The sequence below is a fragment of the Panthera onca genome, chromosome B2 (assembly GCF_046562875.1).
Source record: "Panthera onca isolate mPanOnc1 chromosome B2, mPanOnc1 haplotype 2, whole genome shotgun sequence".
Taxonomy (NCBI): domain Eukaryota; kingdom Metazoa; phylum Chordata; class Mammalia; order Carnivora; family Felidae; genus Panthera; species Panthera onca.
This window is the reverse complement of record NC_138343.1, coordinates 20,600,178-20,619,764: the sequence shown is the minus strand read 5'-3', so window position 1 is coordinate 20,619,764 and position 19,587 is coordinate 20,600,178. Positions and strand designations below refer to the sequence as shown.

The 19,587-nt window shown below is 48.1% G+C and overlaps 1 protein-coding gene across 1 annotated transcript in view; it reads left to right on the top strand.

The window, feature by feature from the left end:
- Positions 1–18,752, top strand: part of BMP6 (bone morphogenetic protein 6) — a 159,705-nt gene extending 140,953 nt beyond the window's left edge. The window contains exons 3-7 of the mRNA XM_060614844.3: positions 2,094–2,242; positions 3,105–3,302; positions 15,678–15,754; positions 16,716–16,826; positions 17,154–18,752. Coding sequence (XP_060470827.1) covers positions 2,094–2,242; positions 3,105–3,302; positions 15,678–15,754; positions 16,716–16,826; positions 17,154–17,303 — 685 coding nt within the window. The 3' untranslated portion in view covers positions 17,304–18,752. The remainder of the gene's footprint in view (positions 1–2,093; positions 2,243–3,104; positions 3,303–15,677; positions 15,755–16,715; positions 16,827–17,153) is intronic.
- The last annotated feature ends 835 nt before the right edge of the window (positions 18,753–19,587 follow it).

The window sequence follows — 19,587 nt, the reverse complement described above, 5'->3', positions numbered from 1 at the left end:
GGACACGTCTCATGCTGCCTTCGGGACATTTTCCCACATTGCTGTCCATAGCGTCTGTGTTATTTCTGGATGAGGGTCTTCTCCAACCTTCTAGATCAGAATTTATGTCTTTTTATATCTTCACTTCAAAGCTTTGGACTTGCACTCCCCTCTTGCTGTTTTCCATGAACACCCCCATTACCCTGCTTACAGTTACCTCAGTCCTGGGGGGTAATCTGTCAACAGGAGGTATGACACATGCACATCGGAGAGCGCTTTAAAGATGGCAGGCCCGAGAGCGGCCCCCCGCGGACCCTGGTCAGCAGCTGAGTAAACTACTTTTAGCTCTACCTACTGTTTTAAGCTTGGAAAAGATGACAATAGAACTTCCTTCTAACTCTAAGCCATGTAAACAGGAAAAATTGTTTCCCCTCAGAAATCTAAAATGTTTAACTTAGACATTTTCACTGGCCTCACAGATATTTGATGGGATAGAAATGCATTTTATTCATTTGCCACAGGCTGTCTTTCATATTGATCTCAGAAGGCAGCATGATAGTATGGAAAACTCCGAATCTGTTTGCTTTCTTCATGCTTGCTAGGCTTTTTTAAAAAAATTTTTTTCTAACAATTATTTATTTTTGAGAGACAGAGCATGAGCAGAGGAGGGGCAGAGAGATAGGGAGACACACACAGAATCCGAAGCAGGTGCCAGGCTCTTAGCTGTCAGCACAGAGCCTGATGCAGGGCTCAAACACATGAACTGCAAGGTCATGACCTGAGCTAAAGTCTGATGCTTAACCTCCTGAGCCATCCAGGCGCCCCTTGCTAGCGAGTTCTTTTACTTACTAGCGTTTGATCTTAGCTGTATGTCTGAAACCTCACATCTGAGTCTCCATTTCCCCAGCTATATAATGATATGCTGCTAGCTTTCAGGATTGTTGTTAAGGAAAGCAAAGTGGATGAAAGTCTTTTATAACCAATTTTGGTGTACGACATTAGTATTGTGATACTAATCTTAAATTCAGTATTTAATTCTAGTCCTTTTTCTATCCTGTAAAATATGGCACCAGGAGATTTGAATCTTTCCATGGCCAAAGTGGTTCCCCTTCCCTGTCATGGGAATTCCTGGCCATTTCGTGCCAGTGATCCTGGGATGTCAACTCAGATTCAGCATGTCCCTGAAACACATGAAGGGGACTGTCCCCTATCACTACTCTATCACAACGTGTGCAGGAGCAGGAAGAAACCCTTACCCCACCTTCCCACAATTCCTAGGGTTATGTTAGTTGAAAACTATAAACAAAAATTATGTCCATATGTATAGATAGACAGAGATACATATATAAAACTACTCCCTGGGTATGGATTCTGAGTTTGCCTACAAGAACCCCAGCCATGGCTCACAGCTGTGCCAGGATGAACTTTAAAATCACTCAACATACACCCGTGGCCATACTGTCCACACGAGGAAGGACCCCACACTCAGCAAGGACTACTCACAGGCCTTAATTAAAAGCAAGGGACTAATGATTACTCATAGATACGATGTGGCTTCTTGTTTCTCATTATTTCATGGGAACTAACATGTGAAGATTATCATGCCCTAATTTTACAAAAAAAAAAAAAAATGAACAAAGCACAACTTTTTTCTTTTTTTGCTCACATGAATCTTGATTTTAATATTTTCCTAATTCTTTTTTTCATGCCTCCCTTTCTCTCTTTTTAGAGTTCATTTGCCATAAAGGAAGCAACAATATGACTTCCTTTCCCTCCCTCCCTCTCTTCCTTTCCTTCCCTTCCTCCTCCCCCCTCCCTCCCTCCCTTATTTCAGAGAAAGACTTGGCATGAACAACCCTAGCAAGGCCTTTGATGAAATTGAGGGGTCCACCTATATTTGGGAGAAAACTCCTTGCTCTGAAGTGCCCTAGCAGATATCCGTCTCCAGACTGTATTGTGTGTGTGAGCCAGAACCGCGGTAGGCACTGTATGCAGTGTCTCCTAGGTGAACTTGATCCGATGCTGGCATTTTCACTTTAATGCCAAGGCAGGACAGAGAGGATGGGCCAAGAAGGTGGTGTGGTACTCACCACACTGTCTTTTCTCTCTTTCAGAGACTCTGACCTATTTTTGTTGGACACCCGCGTGGTGTGGGCCTCAGAAGAAGGCTGGCTGGAATTTGACATCACAGCCACTAGCAACCTGTGGGTCGTGACCCCACAGCACAACATGGGGCTTCAGCTGAGCGTGGTGACTCGGGATGGTAAGTTTGCTCAGATCGGCAAACACTTTTCATTCATCTCCTTTGCAACAGTTATGGTAGAACCATGGTTTACAGTCAAGACCACGGCTCCAAGATGACCTCACTGACTATTCCCTCAGAACGTCTATTGAAAAGCAAAACCTGTCCCTGAGGTCTCCAGATACAAGTAGGTGGTCTGAGTTCCAGGGGCCACAATGGGAAGACAGCTAGTGGAGGCAGGGGGGGAGCCTAGTCTACCTCCTGACAGTTGGGTGGGTTTGGACAAGAACCCCTCCAGCACCCTCTTCTCCTGCAGCACCAAAGCCCAGCAGCTCAGGGTCCTCATGCAGGTCCCAGACAGGGCACACTCTGCCTGTGAAGTCGCCTCACTGGTTGGCGACTCTATGATCTATATGATCAGATCTGATCAGATCTATATCATCAGGTCCCAGACTGGGCACACTCTGCCTGTGAAGTCACCTCACTTGTTGGCAACTATATGATCTATATGATCAGATCTGATCAGATCTATATTATCAGGTCCCAGACTGGGCACACTTTGCCTGTGAAGTCACCTCACTGGTTAGCGACTCTATGACCTATATCATCAGAAAGAAAGAATGATCATGTAGGGGGAAGTCTATCCGGGATGGGCAAGCCTTGGGAGTTCACACTACCCCTGGCTCTAATTCATGGAACTTTGGAAGGAGTGTCTTGATTCTGCCCATCTGAGGGGAGTCATCAGGGCTCTGAGAGTGCACAGTGCTCTTCCCCCTGCTCCTTCTTTGTGGCTGGCACCTGGGTGTCCAGGAAAGCTCAGGTCTACAGCTGCAGGAACAAGTTTCCACGGGTAAAGACAGGTGCGCTGTGCTCTGCCTTCAAGGACTCAACATCAACCCCCGAGCTGCAGGCCTGGTGGGCAGAGACGGCCCTTACGACAAGCAGCCCTTCATGGTGGCCTTCTTCAAAGTGAGTGAGGTCCATGTGCGCACCACAAGGTCAGCCCCTGGGCGGCGCCGACAGCAGAGCCGAAATCGCTCCACCCAGTCGCAGGACGTGTCGCGGGTCTCCAGCGCTTCAGGTAGGTTTGGGTGGAGCCTGGTTTTTCAGGAAGCCTAGTTGGCTCTTGGGCCTCAGCGAGAACAAGGACGTGTCGATGGTTTTAGCCGTCGCATGGCTTCTGCATGGCAAATACAGAAACCCAGAGGTGCCTCATCACAGCCGCCAATTATCTGGATGGGTTCCTAGGGCCGTCAGAAGGGACCATTTGTTATCCAGGTACTGAGTCTGCAGGCTGAAGACCTCCTGAGAGTCTCTTTTTCTGGAAAAGCATCCTTCTGGTTTTTTTTCTTCCAACTCTTCTTTCATTCACATGAAGATCCTGAGGACACCTAGATTTTCTTCTAGTTGCATGACACCTGGGAGGTTGTGGTGCACAAGTAAACTTTGTATAGTTGCAGAAAATGGACTTGCATTTGTTGGTGCTCTTGGCTGAAAGTGATGGAAAGTCAGCTCAAACAGCCTTCTCTGATGGGTTTCGTTGGTTCATTGAACTGGGAAATCGAGGGTTCTGGCTTTAGTCATGGCTGGATCATGGGCTCACATGATGTTAGGAGTCTTACTTTCTCCTTTTCAATTTTTCCCTTGTTGGTGGCATTCTTAGAAAGACTATCTCTAACATGGTGGTAAAGAAGGCAACCAACAGCTCCAGGATTTTATCACCCTTGGTTACCTCTGCTTCAGGAGAGAATGTCTCTCTCACAGTAGCTTAGTAGATAGCCAGGCTGAGGTCATGTGCTTGACCCTGGAGCTAGAGAATGGGGTCAGCTCCATCCTGCCCCGAACGGGCAGGTGCAAAGGGTGAGAGTCAATTGACACCACTACTTGTCAATTCAGTGGTCCTTCAGAGATGCCCACCCCACCGTGCTGTGCCTTTTTTTGGGAAGTGGTATGGAAGTCCACTCTTCAATGTTTTGAAGTTCACATAGCTAGTAAGTGTTGAATTCCAGCAGAGATCCATCTTACTCTAAAGCCAAGGCTTGTAAGTTCTGGGTTTCCTCAGGCTGTTGAACCAGCCCAGGATTCAAGCATGCAGTTGAACTTTTGTGGTAGGATTTGAAGCCGGAGATGTTGCTTCCCTTATTACTACCCTGTGACTGACTTTGGGCAAACCTAATCCATTCCAGCTTCAGTTTACTCATCCATTAAGTGGGGATGCTTAACACTTGGTAGATTTGCTGGGATTAAATGAGAAGTGTTTGATTTGGTCCATAATACTCAAAGATTAGTTACCTCCAATTGTGGGAAGTATGTTCTGAGAGCGTATGTTAGGATCGTTGGGAAGGATGTAAAAAAGATCTGGAAGATGCATTACTTCCTCCAGGTGACTGTTTAAAAGTGTCCTCATCAGTGGCCACAAAGAGTTCATGCAACTTCCCAAAGTACTCATCTTTTCTTTGGGAGGAATGGTCTTCATTTTAGAGTCTGACTTAATAAGGCATTTCTCTCCCCAGCAACTTAGCTGTGGGGCTTTGAGGACCTACCACCCAGGGTGACGTGACATTTTCCTGCTTGTCCTCCTGGTGTTTCTTGGAAGCATTGCCCAGCATGGGTGTTCCTGTGTTTACCACTAAAAACAGTGAGGGTTGGGTTTTTAAAAAACACAAAGAAATGATTGATTTCCTTTATTCGCTTCAGAGGAAGCCTGCTAAAGAGAGTTAATCATCTCAGTGTTTTAGGCTTCAATTAATGAACGAACTGTGGTCACTTTGGTACTGGGACCCCAGACACGAAGGCAGCTCTGGGAATGCTGATTGCTTTTTAAAATTGAAATTTCACTTGATTTATTCAACACCCCCTCCCCCAAGTACACATGCAAGCGTTTTTCATTGGGAAGACATGTCTCTGATTTGGGTTTCCATAATGTCACCCAATTATTCTTTTCCATGTCCCTTTCAACATTTTTTTTTCAATTTGATAAGTTGCAATTAAATACGAGTATTAAAGTTGATCGAATGTGGAATAACAGGCAAGTATATCTGCTTTGTCTTGGTCTTCCCTCCCCCACCTCCCAACCCAGCACTTGCAAACGCGCTTCACTCTTTTCAGCGGTAGTAGGATGAGAGAGTTCACAGCAAGTGCCTCTGGCCTCACCTGTTCCAAGGACAACCCCCAAGAGAGTGTGACTAAGAAGGACTCTCCTTCCCTCTTACTGTCTTCAAAGGCCCTCTCAAGCTGGTTCGAGAAATTGCTCAGGTTAGGCCCATTCAAGTGCTACTTTATATATTTAACATTTTCTTCATTTATCCCTGCTATTAATGGGAGCAGATACATAACAGAAGAGGTCACTCCTGGAGAAGGGAATTCCACAAAGATGGTCTGCTACCCAGAGAAATGGGCCATCCGGTTGGACTGTCCTTTTTTCTAGGCCACCATGGGACTAAGCCTTCATGTCTTGCTGGACCTTCCTGAACCAGGTAGCTGCCACTGAGACAAAAAGTTGTGGTCTCTGGTATGACTCCAGACAGGACTTTCCCTTTGTAAATCTTCTGGAAGTTAGAAGGGAGAGATTACTTTGCCTCTGCTGCCCCCCTTCTTCAATAGAGTGCTCCCAAGGAATTAATATTTCTCCACAGAAACAACCACCACCGGAAGCCCATCAGAGACCATCCTACATCTGGGCAAAGAAGTTAACATAATCCATCAAATTGCCTGTCATCAGGGTGAAACATGGCAGGGAAATCTGTGGCTATTTTTGGAACAGAGCTGCAGATGCCTGGGCCGGTAGGACGAGTCCACAACAAGAGAAAGGCCAAGAGCCCCATCCACCTCCTCCCCACCACCCACCGGAATCTGCTCTGACATCTGTACTTGGCCTTCAAGCCAGACTTTGCAAACACACGCACTGAAGCGTGGGTTTGGATCGAAGGCTCCTGAATGGTTTTCACTTGCCCTTGCTTCTTTGCAGCTGTCTGCTCCAAATGAATGATGGATGTTGGCTGTGTCACACCTCTCCAGTGGGCTTGGACATCATCTGGACAGCATTGTTTATCACTTTTACACATGTTTTACTAGTGCTGGTCCGAGCCACGCTGTGCCGCCTACTGGCAATTCCAGTGAATCTGGCAGTTTTCAGCCTCCATTTCTCCCGGCCTACTGCTCTGTGACACCCTATCCTCCAGTTCCTTCTCTCGTGTGCTGGTCTTTCTACCTGCTGCCCCTCACCCTCTCTTATAGTAGCTTTTTCTTGGGGTTCATTATTTCACCTACTGGAGGACTGTGACAACACCTGGCCAATTCACTACTGGTGCCATGAACAAATGGCCTTGAGGGATGGATCCATGTGGTGATTCTAGATACCAACCTAGCTAATTTTCCCAGGATGTTTCCAAGACATCACTGAGGAGGGAGCAGTTGTTGGTGAGTCTGAGGTTTTCTGCCCCACCAACCCACTAGCTGCCAATGCTGCGACTTAGAATTGTGCTTTGCTGTGGCAGATGATAGTGTGGGAACTCTTCTGCCACTTTTAACGATTTATGTAAAATTAGATGACCTTTAGGCCTCTTTAATCCTCATGTTTTTGTTGCTGCCACGCACCTCTGCCAACCATCTGTGAATCAACGACTCCTCAAGACCCTGTCTGTCTTTCGGAATGAGTCCTTCATTGCTTCAGATGCTACCAGTTAGCATTTCAGAGTCCTTTCTTCTTCTGTCTCTTTCCAACCCACCCAGACATGTGCCTTTAAGGATCCTTGGGGGGAAATGTGGCTCTGGTACATTATAGATATGCCATTGACCTCACTGATAGTTCATATCTTGTATCTCATGAACTTCCTGATTGGGACCATTCAGTGCACATCCAGCATAAAAGCAAGGTAACAGGACTGCGTCGCTTGCAAAACAGTGGTTTGGGTACTTTATTATGACTGTGAAATCTTGCTGTAGATCTCTGGGAACTCCGGTCTGCAGGCCGAGGGCCTCCTTCTTACAGATCAATGTTTATTTGGCCTTTTAGTTCCTGGCAGGTGTCCCCACTAGCTCCTCATGTGCTTCTGGGGGTTGGCATGCCACAGCTGAGTGGGCTGACCCTCTGTGGCCATCCAAAGCTTGAGAAGAATGGACGTGGGTCAGGGCTTTGAGTTAGCTGTTTATGGTTCTTCAAAGGAATCGGGAATTGTAATTTGTCATTTTGATCTCAACTTAAAATTTTAGGGCCTGCGGCTTGGCTTCCAGATGTCTTGGTCAAGAAGTACAGGCCTGTTCAGGACTTTCTAAAATGAAATCAAGTCTTAATTCTTCACAGCTGTGGCCGACAGGCATGGTGTTAGTGATTCAACAGAGTCATTTCAAACTCCATATTTATAATACTTGACTCTGCTTTACCATGAAGTCCCTTTGGGTAAAAGTTATCAAGGAGTGATAGGCTCCCCTTTACCCCATCCTTAGGTTTACCCTGTGGGAATGTAATAACGGCCAGCAGTGGTGAAGGAAAATAATAAAGAAGCATAAACAGGAGCTGCAAAAACCTGAATGATCCACCAAGACCTGCTAAGCCCACGGGCAGGTCCTGGGGGCCAGGAGACTCCGTCTAGGAGGGAACATAGAGAGCAGAGGTGCTGAAAACACAGGGAGTCTTAGTGTTCACGCTCAGTGTTGAAGAGAAGCCTGTGTCTGTTTTCAAGATAGTTAATCTCCACATTCTTTGATAATCGAGATAAAGGCTGAAAGTAGGCCAAAGTCCACCCCAATTAAATGAAGCAGGAGAGGCTGAGATTCCAGCACCCCAGAAGAATGGGACCTCCCGGTTGACTCTCAATCTAACCATCCAGGTTGTAAACCAAGTCTAGATTCTGAAGATCAAGCTCCCTGCCCCCCAACATTCTGTGATGTTACTGAGACCTGAGATCAAGATCTCAGTGTGGTTCCACAAGGCGCTGGGCTTCCTCCAGCACATTCTTAATGGTCAGGTTGATTCCATTGGAGGGGTGGGGCAGGGAGGGAGAGCCAGAGACTCTTGGATTAAGACAGGCTGATAAGGCTGGGCGATCTGGAAGGTGCAGCCAGATCAATGAAGACCAACGTGCCATTTCAACAGCTGCTAATGTTATACTTGCCCTTGTCATTCTAGGAGAGGAGGGAGATAAGAGTAGTCAATTGTTTCTCTAAAAAACCAGTTTTGAGACACCTGGGTGGCTCAGTCAGTTAAGCATCTGACTTCAGCTCAGGTCATGACCTTGCAGTTTGTGGGTTTGAGCCCCATGTTGGGCTCTTCGCTGACAGCTCAGAACCTGGAGCCTGCTTCCGATTCTGTGTCTCCCTCTCTCTCTCTGCCCCACCCAACTCATGCTCGCTTGCTCTCTCTTTCTGTCTCTCTCAAAAATAAAACATTAAAAATAACTTAAAACACGAGTTTCCTCTGGGAAGACTCTTTGGGCTCAGAAGAACGGGGAACACAGTGTGGGGCGTGCCACCTGGTCCCCAGCCCCTGCCAGGTGTGTAGCCTGCTGAGCAGGGACAACAGCTGTGGGCGAGCCCAGCACTGCTGAGCAGGCCTGTGCAGAAGCCCTGGCCGGGGAGGCGGCCACCTGCCTGCTTCCCTCCTTCCCACTCACCTGGTTACATGTGGTTGCCTTGACCTTGTCCCTGGTCTGCCTGTCTCCTCTCTCCATGTCTTCCCTTTTGTTTCTCTTCTGTCCTCTTCTCCTGGCACTGGAAAGGATGGTGGGCAGGCTGCCTGGACACCTGGGACCCGGCTGGCTGCATGGCTCCCACTTTGGCATGATGGTCCCCACCCTTCCCACTCGCTGCCTGCCGTGGAAGTCAGGATCATTGCTGGGCCCTTCCCTTCTCATCCAGGACTCATTCCCCTGAGAATCCCCTGACCTTTGGTGCCTGGGAAGCCTGCATTTCACTCCATGTAGCCAATCAGCTTCAGAAATAAGCCAGTGGTGGGGGCCCAAGCTCTCCCCTCCTACGGCTCCTTTGTGCTTTACTGTCTGCATGGCTTTTTGGAGACGGGTGGCGGGGGGCAGCAAGGAATGCTGGATGTCCTCCTTAGGGTGTATGGGATGTGACCCTTGTGTTCGGGACAGAACAAACGTGTGGTACACATGGCCACTGCCTAGGGACACGGATGCCTTGAGGAGGTGCCAGGCCAGCTGGCTGCTTACAGTGGGTCAGAAGCACTCTGTCCTCACTGTGCTGAGCAAGAGAACTGTCTCCCTGCAGTGTCCTGTGAGGCAGTGGTGGCCCCCACTGTCACAGGGGCTCACCCAGGCCCCCGTTAGTCCCACTAGTTCTTGTCTGTAGGTGAGCCGCCCCTCAGGCATCACAGGGAAGAATGGAACGTAAGGTCGGGGAGTAGAGGCTGTCGCCGATGAAACTGAGTGTCAGGGCCGCGGGCCAGAAGCCGAGAAGACAGAGCAGCCAGCCAGAACCGAGGAGGCCGTGGCAGTCTGGCCGTAGCTGTCCAGGTGAGAGAGGCACTGGAAGGTGAAGCGGGGGCCGAGGACAAGTGAGTGGGTCAGCGAAGAGCTGTGTGTGGTGGGACCCACCACGTTGGCCTCCAGTGGCCCATCCAGACGGGAACAGCCACCCCCACCCGCTCCCAGCAGGACTCTCGGATGTGGGAGTGAGATGGTGTCTGAAGCGCCGGGACGAGACGCGTGTCACCCTACCCTCCTGCCCATCAGCCTGGACTCCAGGGAACATACCTCCATAGAGCTCATTCTGTGCTGCCCTCCGCCCCTCCCCCCGAAGCCTCTGCGGTGCACCTGGCTCCTGCACTACCCAGATCGACGAATAACACACACACCTGAGGCTTGGAAGATTGACTACTCCAAAGCAGCCACAGTGCAAAACGGGTGGCCCTGGGCATGGGCATGACACTTTCTGTGCCACTGGTTTAATGGCCCAGAAGGCCTGGAAGAGATGCAGGTGTCGCTCAGCAAAGTATGGGAAGAACGGAGGCTTAGGGAGAATGCATTGTGTGTGGGAGCCTGGCCTTTGTCCCAGCCCCGCTCTGCTCGTCCTCGTTTCCGACCAGGATGGTGCCTTTCCCACAACAGAGCCTGGAAGATTTTGCCCAAGGATCTTCATTTGCGGGGGGCAAACGGGCAGGGCTGTCTTAGGTCTTTAAAGGTTCCCCCCTTCTCCCAGTGTGGGGCATCTGAAGCTTTTAAAGCTTGAAAATCTATGGTGAGGGCTGGGGCGCCTGGGTGGCTCAGTTGGTTAAGCATCTGAACTCTTGATTTCAGCTCAGGCACGATCTCACGGTTTGTGAGTTCAAGTCCCATGTCAGGCTCTGTGCTGACGGTGTAGAGCCTCCTTGGACTCTCTGCCTCCCTCTCTCTCTGCCCCTCCCCTACTTGCACTCTCTCTCTTGGAAGGAAGGAAATGTGTGGTGAGGGAAAATGTTTCTCTCCTATTTAAAAGTAGACCAGGGAGCTACGTATTTCTGGTTATGAAAGAAATTAATCCTGGGGGCTTTTATGATTGTTAGATTTTGTCACCTGGTGACGGTTATTTGCCCCAACCCATCTATGGCTGGGCCCTGCTTATCCACGGTACTCAGGACAACCCCCTTGGGCCTGGTCTGGCTGGGCCAGAATCCTAGCTGGGCTGCTGGGCACTTGCCCTGCCCTCTGCTCTAGGCCAAAGAATCCCCTGGGATGAATGGAAGACAGATTTCACATTCTGTGTTCAACTTTGAGAAACCTAGATTCCTTGAAGATGTGTCTCAGCTCCCAGACCAGCCTTTGCCACATCTGCATGCCAGAATGCCCAGATAGCCCTGGTGGCAGGGGACCCATTTCCAGTGATCCTGGCTTGAGGGTCTGAGAGAGGGCTTGAATTCCCTGATGAGTCTCACGATGCATCAGACAGAGGACTGTTGCCCTTGGGGAGGTTTGTGTCAGCCTCGGGTCTGTTGCTCTGGTTTGTTTGTCTGTCTGTTACCTCTGTCCAGCAATATGGCTTCTTGTTTCTGCCTTCCCCTTGACTGGCGAGCCCATCTGGACAAAGTCGTGTTGCCTTCCTTTCTCCCACTGAGAATTTACTGCATGAACTTTCACTGGGCCTGTCCAGACCATTCATCTAAACAAATATCAAGGGGCCAGGGCAGGAGAATGTTTTTCTGCAATCTCTCAGTCCTTAAAAAACAAACAAACAAACAAACAAACAAACAAACAAAATGGTGCATGGCAGTGTAATTCCACTGTAGAACCCAGGGCACCGACCCCTGAGTGGCAGACACAAGTATTTTGAGGAGCATTGACCTTCACAAATATTTATATACTCTCAGCCAGCACTTAACATGGAGTTATAAGGAAACTTAAGTGTGGCTTGAAAGTGTCTGTAGGAGGAAAAACAGGAGAGTTGAATTCCTCCCTTTCCTCTCTCCAGCCCCAATCTTTACTTAACAACAAAAATGCCAGTGTCTGGCTCTAAAAGAAATAGCTGTTCTTACAGAGAAAGTTCTCTTTGTTGAGCTCTGAGAGAGTCAAATTTGCAGGAGGCTCACAGACAGACCTACTGGTGAAGGTAGAGAAGCAGAGTCCTGCTCTATGACATCATGGTTGGTCTTTCTGGCAGCCGGCCCTCATCCCAAGCCTATCTAGGGACCCACGAGTTGGAACTATTAGGAGATTTCATGGTTTTTATAGCTCTGCCAGGATGTATATTCTTTATTATATTATACTGTCCATGTTCATCAACCTGGGAAGGAAAAGTATCCAGAAATCTCTGCCTTTCACATGGCGAACAGTTCCAAGCTTGACTTTGGAGAGATCATGGTCCCCAGCACAGAGAAGGCATTTGGGGGGAAGTTTACTTTGCGGGGACACAGGCCAACTGATGTTGGGTGGGGAAAACTCCAGACTGAGACTATAAGTAGGAAGATCATATAACTTAGCATCTAACCCAAGAAACCTTCAGGAGCACAAAGAACCAGAGCCTTGGAGTCTTCAAAAGGTTGACCCCTGCTCAAAACTGGCAGGAAAGGAAGGAATGTGCACCCGGGAGGCCCAGGCCTGGGAGCCACACACCCCCCCTTCTCCCCAAGTGCGTGGGCAGAGCTTAGGCACATGGCCACACCTAACCGTAGTGGGAAATGTCCAATAGCTGTGTGCCCAGGGGGTAGATGGAGGATATGGGTTTTTACTAAACAGACAGCAGCCCTCACAGGCTGTTGTACGATAGGCTGGCCAGGCTGCTTCCTCAGGGACTTTGCATTTGTCATTCTCACCGTGCAGGTTATTCTTCCCCCAAATAGCTTCCTGCCTTACTCCCAATATGCCTGCAGGTCTCTGCTTAGAAGACATGTGAACGGAAAGACAGTCTCAGTAACCCATATGAGATAGTGACCGTCACTTCCCTTGCACCCTGCACTCCCTATCCCTTAACCGTGGAATAATAATTTAGCTAGTCAAGGCCCTTCTTGGCTACGTGGAAGAGAAACAGATTCTAATCAAAGAGCAAACTAACGTAAGAGTATCAGGAACTCCTCCAACCTACAACCAAACACAGGGAATCAAGTGATGAAGCTGAGACCTAGTCACAAGGAGAGTGTGGTTTGGAATGCCATTACCCTGAACACATGGCTGCCAAGCTGCCCATTCTTGGCTTTCCCTTGGAGTCCCTTTCTCACGGGTTGGGGATCTGCCTGGCATTAATGAAGTCATGAGCCTGTACTCAGTTGCCAGGGAAGAAAGACAGGAGCTATCTTGGGGGGGATCGGGCCTTGATTCTCACCTGTCTATGAATTCCCATCTCATTCCAAATGAGAGGTGAACCTGGGAGCTGGGTGGCCCAAACGAGAAGTATCCACCATAGCTGGGTATGGAATTCGGGGTTGACAGCATCATTCTTATGGTATTAAACCTTTTATGTTGTATATTTTTGTTGCTAGGAAGTTTGCTGTCCATGGGGCACCTGGGTGGCTCAGTTGGTTAAGCATCCAACTCTTGATTTCAGCTCAGGTCATGATCTCATGGTTGTAAGAGCGAGGCCCACATCAGGCTCTACGCTGAGTGTGGAGCCTGCGTGGGATTCTTTCTCTCTCTCCCTCTCTCTCTGCCCCTCCCCTTCTTATGCCTGCTCTCTCGTGCACTCTCTCTCTCTGTCAAAAAAACATTTAAAAAAAAGTTTTCTGTCCATCTACCTTATGTTCCTTTGTGGATTATTTTCTTTTTATCTTTGGGTTGCTTTTAAGCATTCCTCTGCATCTAATATACTACAGTTTCACCACATGTGGCCAGACAGGAATTTATTTACTATGCTTAGGATTCATTGTGCCTTTCCAATATAAAGATGTTTGGTTTTCTTCACTTCTAGAAAATCCTCCCCCCACCCCGACACTTTATATATTCAAATATTATTCCCCCATTATTCTCTTCAGAAATTCCTACTAGAAATACACGGGAATTTACATTCTGTCTTCCATTATCTCTTTATAGGAAGAGAGTCCTATTTTTGAGCCATTTCACTCTGGGCTATATTTTGGGAAATTTCTTCAAATTTGTTGCTCAGTTCTTTAATCCTGTCTTCAGTTGTGTCTAATCTGATGTTTAAACCATCCATTTCATTTTTATCTTCAATGGTTCTGGTTTTATAAAGTTCTATTTTGTTCTCTTTCACATCCACCTATCATTTTTTCATGTTCTTTCTCCATAATGTTTTTGCTGTAGCATTTCTATTTCTTACTTTATTTCTTCCATTATTTTAGGTATTCTTTTTTGTAATATCACTCAGACTACTCTTATTGTGGTCTCTGTGTATTCTCTTATATTCTAAATTTAGGGATAATTTATTCCTTTGTGTGCTTGATTTTTTTCTTGAGGGATTGTTTTCAGCAAGAGGTTTGGTCTTGCCTGGTAATGGTGGTTTGTGTGTGTGTGTGTTTAAGCAAGAGTCCTCAGTGCTCTTCTCTGTGAAGACTTCCCTTCAGCATGGCCTTGTGTTCAGTTCTCCCAGGTACTTGAAATTACAGCAAGAGTTGTTCTGCAAGGTGAAAAAGGCAGGTAGGGAGCATGAAAAAATTTAGAATTTAGCAGATCACCTCAAAAAGGTAGCCTCTCTCTCCTCCCAGTGTAGGTGACTGAGTGGAGTCAGTACCATTTGTCTCTTCCCCTTACAAACTCGTGTGTCCTGTCTTACTTCGGGCCAAGCTGTCCAGGAGCACAAGTTAATAGGGAACCCAGTTCAAATAGGCTTTAAACAATTAGGCAATTTACTGGCTCATGTGATTAAAACAGGCATGTGAGTGACCTCAGGCTTTTGTATCCATCAAAATCCATTTTAGATTAGGAACCTTTCTCTGGAGTCCTGCCTTTCATCTCCCTGGAACACTGCTACCAGATTGATCCTGTAGAATCATAGCTCTGAACATAGCGCTCCCTGGCTCAAAACCCTTCACAGGCTTACCTAATGCCTCTGGTAGAAAGTCCCAATCTTTCTGGTTGGTGTTCCAGGCCGTTCATGTCCCATTTTATTCCTCCTGATAACTGACCCTTCTCCGAACTCCCAGTGGGATTTGCCATCCGCACTTGCCTGGAGCGTCTATGCTGTTCTGTATTGGAGTTACTTGTGTACATGTCTCATACCGCCCCTTAGATTCTCTAAGTTCCTGGAGGACGCAAGACTTGTGTAACCTCTCTTCCTGTTTCCCGCGGTCTAGCGGAGGGCATGTCACATTAGAGCTGTTCCAGTCAACCGAAACAAATCCAGGCCCTCCCCTTCTTCTAGGTTAGGCCAGGCTCGTGGCTCCCTCATTGCACAGGGCAGGTAGGATACTTCAGCAGATTCTCACGGGGCTTCCTGTCTTAGGAGTCAGTGCTTTGGTGCAAAGGGCTCAGCGCTGGAAGTGAGGCAAGGGACCGGTGCCAGAGTGATTCCTGCTGCAGCGTCTCTCTCTCTCTCTCTCTCTCTCTCTCTCTGATGACACTCTCTTGGTTAGGCCCTGCTCCATTACCCTTCCTTCCGGATGCTTTCCTGACCCAGCTGTCCTCACAGCCCCCGGACAGTTTTAGGACTGTGTCTGTTTGAATGATAGCAAACCCTGCCTGGGTGTGGCTTTTACTGTGAATACAGTGCCTTCCAGGTCAGGAGCCCAAGGGGGGTCTGGGGGCATCTGTAAACTCTGTCCGTAGGCCTTGCACATAACGGGCTCACAACGATCATCTGTCGCTTGAAAGCATCCATTCAAGTCAATAATTACACATTGTGTGCCAGTGTGCCCGGCACCCGCCCTGACGTGAACAAGATGGCATGAACGAGACAGCCAAGCGACTGGGCATGTGACAGAGCTGTTTGGTGACCACCTTTGTGTCTAGCAGGGGCTAGGTTCGCGTCTGTCATGAGCCCCGTACTGGGCCTGGGCTGCAGCAACCCCTCTCGGTGTATGTTTTCAAATGAAAGAATGAGTGGGTTAACGGGTGCATCTTCTGATCTCCTCTGACAGATTATAACAGCAGTGAGTTGAAAACAGCCTGCAGGAAACATGAGCTTTACGTGAGCTTCCAAGACCTGGGATGGCAGGTGAGTTTTCTGGACAGCAAGGCGGACAGAGGTCCCTTCACAGCAGCCCTTTCCTATCTTAATGGAGCAGCTACCATCAAAGACTTTGAGCTTTAGGGCTGAGGCGATTCCTTGTGTGAAGGTACTGGGAGCCTTTCCAAATGCCTGGGCTTCTGGAATAAGGCAGAGGAAGGGCCAGACCTGCTTGTGCACCAAGAGCCCCCCCTTCCCAGGGAGCCTGGTTGCCAAGTTCTGTGTCTCTCAGGATCCATACTACCATCCCCAGTGTTCTTCTCCCATTCTTTGCAAAGTCCACAAGGCATGTGCTTATTTGGGCATTTAAACAAATTGTGTGTATGTGTGTGTGTGTGTGTGTAAGATATTATTTTCAAGCTCTACACCTAATGTGGGACTCGAATTTACAACTCCAAGATCAAGAGTCGCACACTCTCCTGACTGAGCCAGCCAGGCGCCCCACCAATTTTGTGTTTTGAGAAAGCATTGGAGAAACTGCCCTGACAGTTCTCCAATGGCTACAAACTGACTCACCTGAACTATCTAGAGGAGCACAAAGGCTGAGCCCCACAGCTGAGAGCCACCACTAGTTTATGAGCAAATCCTCGGTGACAAGGGATAGGAGATACCATTTACTGCACGCAGGTGGCATCATGAGGAAGGCATACTCGAGGCCCCTCGGGGGGGGGGGGGGGCAGGTGCGGAGAGCCAACCACCTGTGTGCTTCCTGGTCTGGCAGGTGGGCAGCAGCTAAGGCCCTGCAGGCTGTGGAAGGAGCGAGGGCTCTGGAGCCAGACAGACCGGGTTCACATCCTGGCTTTGCCACTTGAACGTGAACTTGGCCTCCCTGTGTTGGTCTGTGTAGCTGTGCTACGTGAGGAATGCCTTCTCACAGGATTATGAAGAACACAGATGATAGAAGGAATGTATGCTCATCACATGTCATGTCCCTTTGCTTTCGACTAAGGATTGGATCATCGCACCCAAGGGCTATGCTGCCAATTACTGTGATGGAGAATGCTCCTTCCCACTCAACGCACACATGAACGCCACAAACCACGCGATCGTGCAGACGCTGGTGAGCTCCTGGGGACCCCTTTCACTTTAAATTTTTTTATGTTTTTTTTTTTTTTTTTTTTTTTTTTTTTTTTAGAGAGAGCACAAGTGGGGGTTGGGACAGAGAGGGACACAGAGAATCTGAAGCAGGCTCCAGGCTCTGAGCTGTCAGCACAGAGTCCAACGCAGGGCTTACACCCACAAACCGTGAGATCATGACCTGAGCCCAAGTTGGACGCTTAACCCACTGAGCCACCCAGGCACCCTCCCCGCTTCACTTTATAGGTAGGAGTCAGCCAGGGTCAGGTATGGCTTCTAACGGTGCCTCTCCCCTTCTGTTTTGGAACAGGTTCACCTTATGAATCCTGAGTATGTCCCCAAACCGTGCTGTGCGCCGACCAAACTGAATGCCATCTCGGTTCTTTACTTTGATGACAACTCCAACGTCATCTTGAAAAAATATAGGAATATGGTCGTCAGAGCTTGTGGATGCCACTAACTCAAAACCAGTTGCTGGGGACACAGATGCTGCCTTGGGTTCCCAGATGACATCTGCCTTAAAAACAAACATTCAGAAGCACAGCGAAGGGGGCAGGCGAGGCTTCGAAGCCGTTCAGTGCTGGTTGGTGCCTTACCGCCCACAGAAGATTGTAAAGGGCCTCGTTAATAATTCGCTCACACAGTAAATAATGTGAGTAGTTGTTGGTCTATAGGAAATGGAGTTTGGATGTCTGCAGTATGAAGTCTGGTTAACTAAAGAAACATAACTTTGAAGTATTCTCCCCCCCCCCCCCCACACACACACCCAACAAAAGAAAAAGAGCCCACTGAAATTAGTTTTAGCTTTAGATCAAGCTATTTGTGGCATTAGTGTCGAACAGTAAATAGGGAAAATAATCTTAAAAGGAGTATTCTCGGCTAAAGTATCCACCCATTCTGTAGTGTTTGTCGAAGGGAGACCTACAGATAATGGAAACTGGGGGGAAATGCCTCTGTTCACAGATTTCATTCCCAGAAAAGTTGGTTTCATGTAGGATCAACAGCCTGGGTCGTCCCCAGGGCTGCGTGGAAGTGCCTTGTCTCTGTCACTGCCGTTAGCGTTTGTGCTGGAGTTCTGTTGGTGTGAAAATATACTTATTTCGGTCCAACAAACGATGTCATTTCCACACCTCAGTCCCCTACCCCCACCCCAACATTTGCTATTTTCTCTGCTAACACCATAAGTGGGGCGAGTTGGGCATTGCGGTGAGGCTACAGGGGGCCAGAAGCATTTTTGACAGCCGTCACTTTAACCGTGTCACATGTGAAAGCCATTCTGTGCCTCTTCTCTTCTGGAACGGCTCTTGGAAAAGCACATTAACTTCGGGAATGTCGGCTTTAATAGTTCACCTATCTCAGTAAAATGGCTGTCTGCCTTTTACTGGACAGCATGCCGGGTCGCGGGGTTAGAAGCAACAAAGGAAACAAAATGAGGAAGGAAGCCCCCAGCCGCTAGGAATGGGATGGGCATGCCCTCACGAACCCGAATCCCATTTTCTCTTGTAGAAAGTAAGACGCCGATGAAATCGTAGAATGTTTTTAAAGTGTCTTTTTCACAATCATGTACTAGGAAGCCAATTTCATACTAAACTGATTAAATAATACATTTATGATCTAAAACTGTTTGCACTTACAGCTTTTTTGTAAATAGAAACTATAATTTATTGTCTATTTTATATCTGTTTTGCTGTAACATTTAAGGAAAGACCAGACTTTTTTTTCTTTTTTTAAGAGTTTATTTAGAAAGTATCATAGTGTAAACAAATTGTACCACTTGGATTTTCTCTTAATACAAGACTCATGATGCAAAGCTGAAGCCACTCATGAGGATTGTGCTTCTCTAGAAAGTTGGGGTTTTAAAAGAACATCTGTGAACCATACATAATTAATAAAGATTTCCTTTAAGGCAGAGGTTGGCCGAGATCCTGCTCTGTTGTCTTCTGCCGCAGACAGCAGAAGTGGTCTTGTTTATCAGATTCCCACCACCAGTTACTGTGTGTCCACTGCCCGCACCCCCCGAGCATGGGAAGCGGGGCAAAGAGTGTTGGAGAGGGAGGGATTACGAGAGGTAACTCGATGGCAAAGAACATACAGGTACATTATCTTAAGGGAGCCTCGTCCGATGGGTGCTTATTTTCGAGTGTGACAGTTAAGAATGCTTAACACGTAGGATGGCGAGGCTTGCGAGAACGCCGGTATTGGCAGTGACTTGGCCTGTGTCAGCCCTGACCCAGCCAGCCCCACCTACTTCAGTCTTTGGTCTGGAGGCCAACTTAATCCCGCTCCTCATACAGCAGAGAGTAGACCTCTTCCAAGGCAAAGTACAGTTAGCCTCTAAAATGACTACTCAGAAGCAGAACGTGAGGCTGCCTCCAGCTCGGGCCCTGTTGCTGAGCAGGAGGGCCACCCTGGTCAGGAGACCCGGGGCTGGGAAAGCTCGCCTAAGTCCTTTTGCCCCCCTGGTGGCAAATACAACCAGAATCTTTCTATGAGTTAACAGAAGAGTCAGGACAAGTCTTGTGAAACTTTCCGTGCCACATTTTCTGTGGGAGACAGAAATCTTAAAGTTCAAATCTTAAAGTTCACATGGACTCTTGGCTGCATGAGAACCTAATAAATCTTTCACCTGTGAGTAACAAACAGAAGCATACACACATACACACACACACACACACACACACACACAGATTATGGCACCAGCACTGTCTTACTCAGGCACACGTCAGAAGTACCATTGCTTTCAT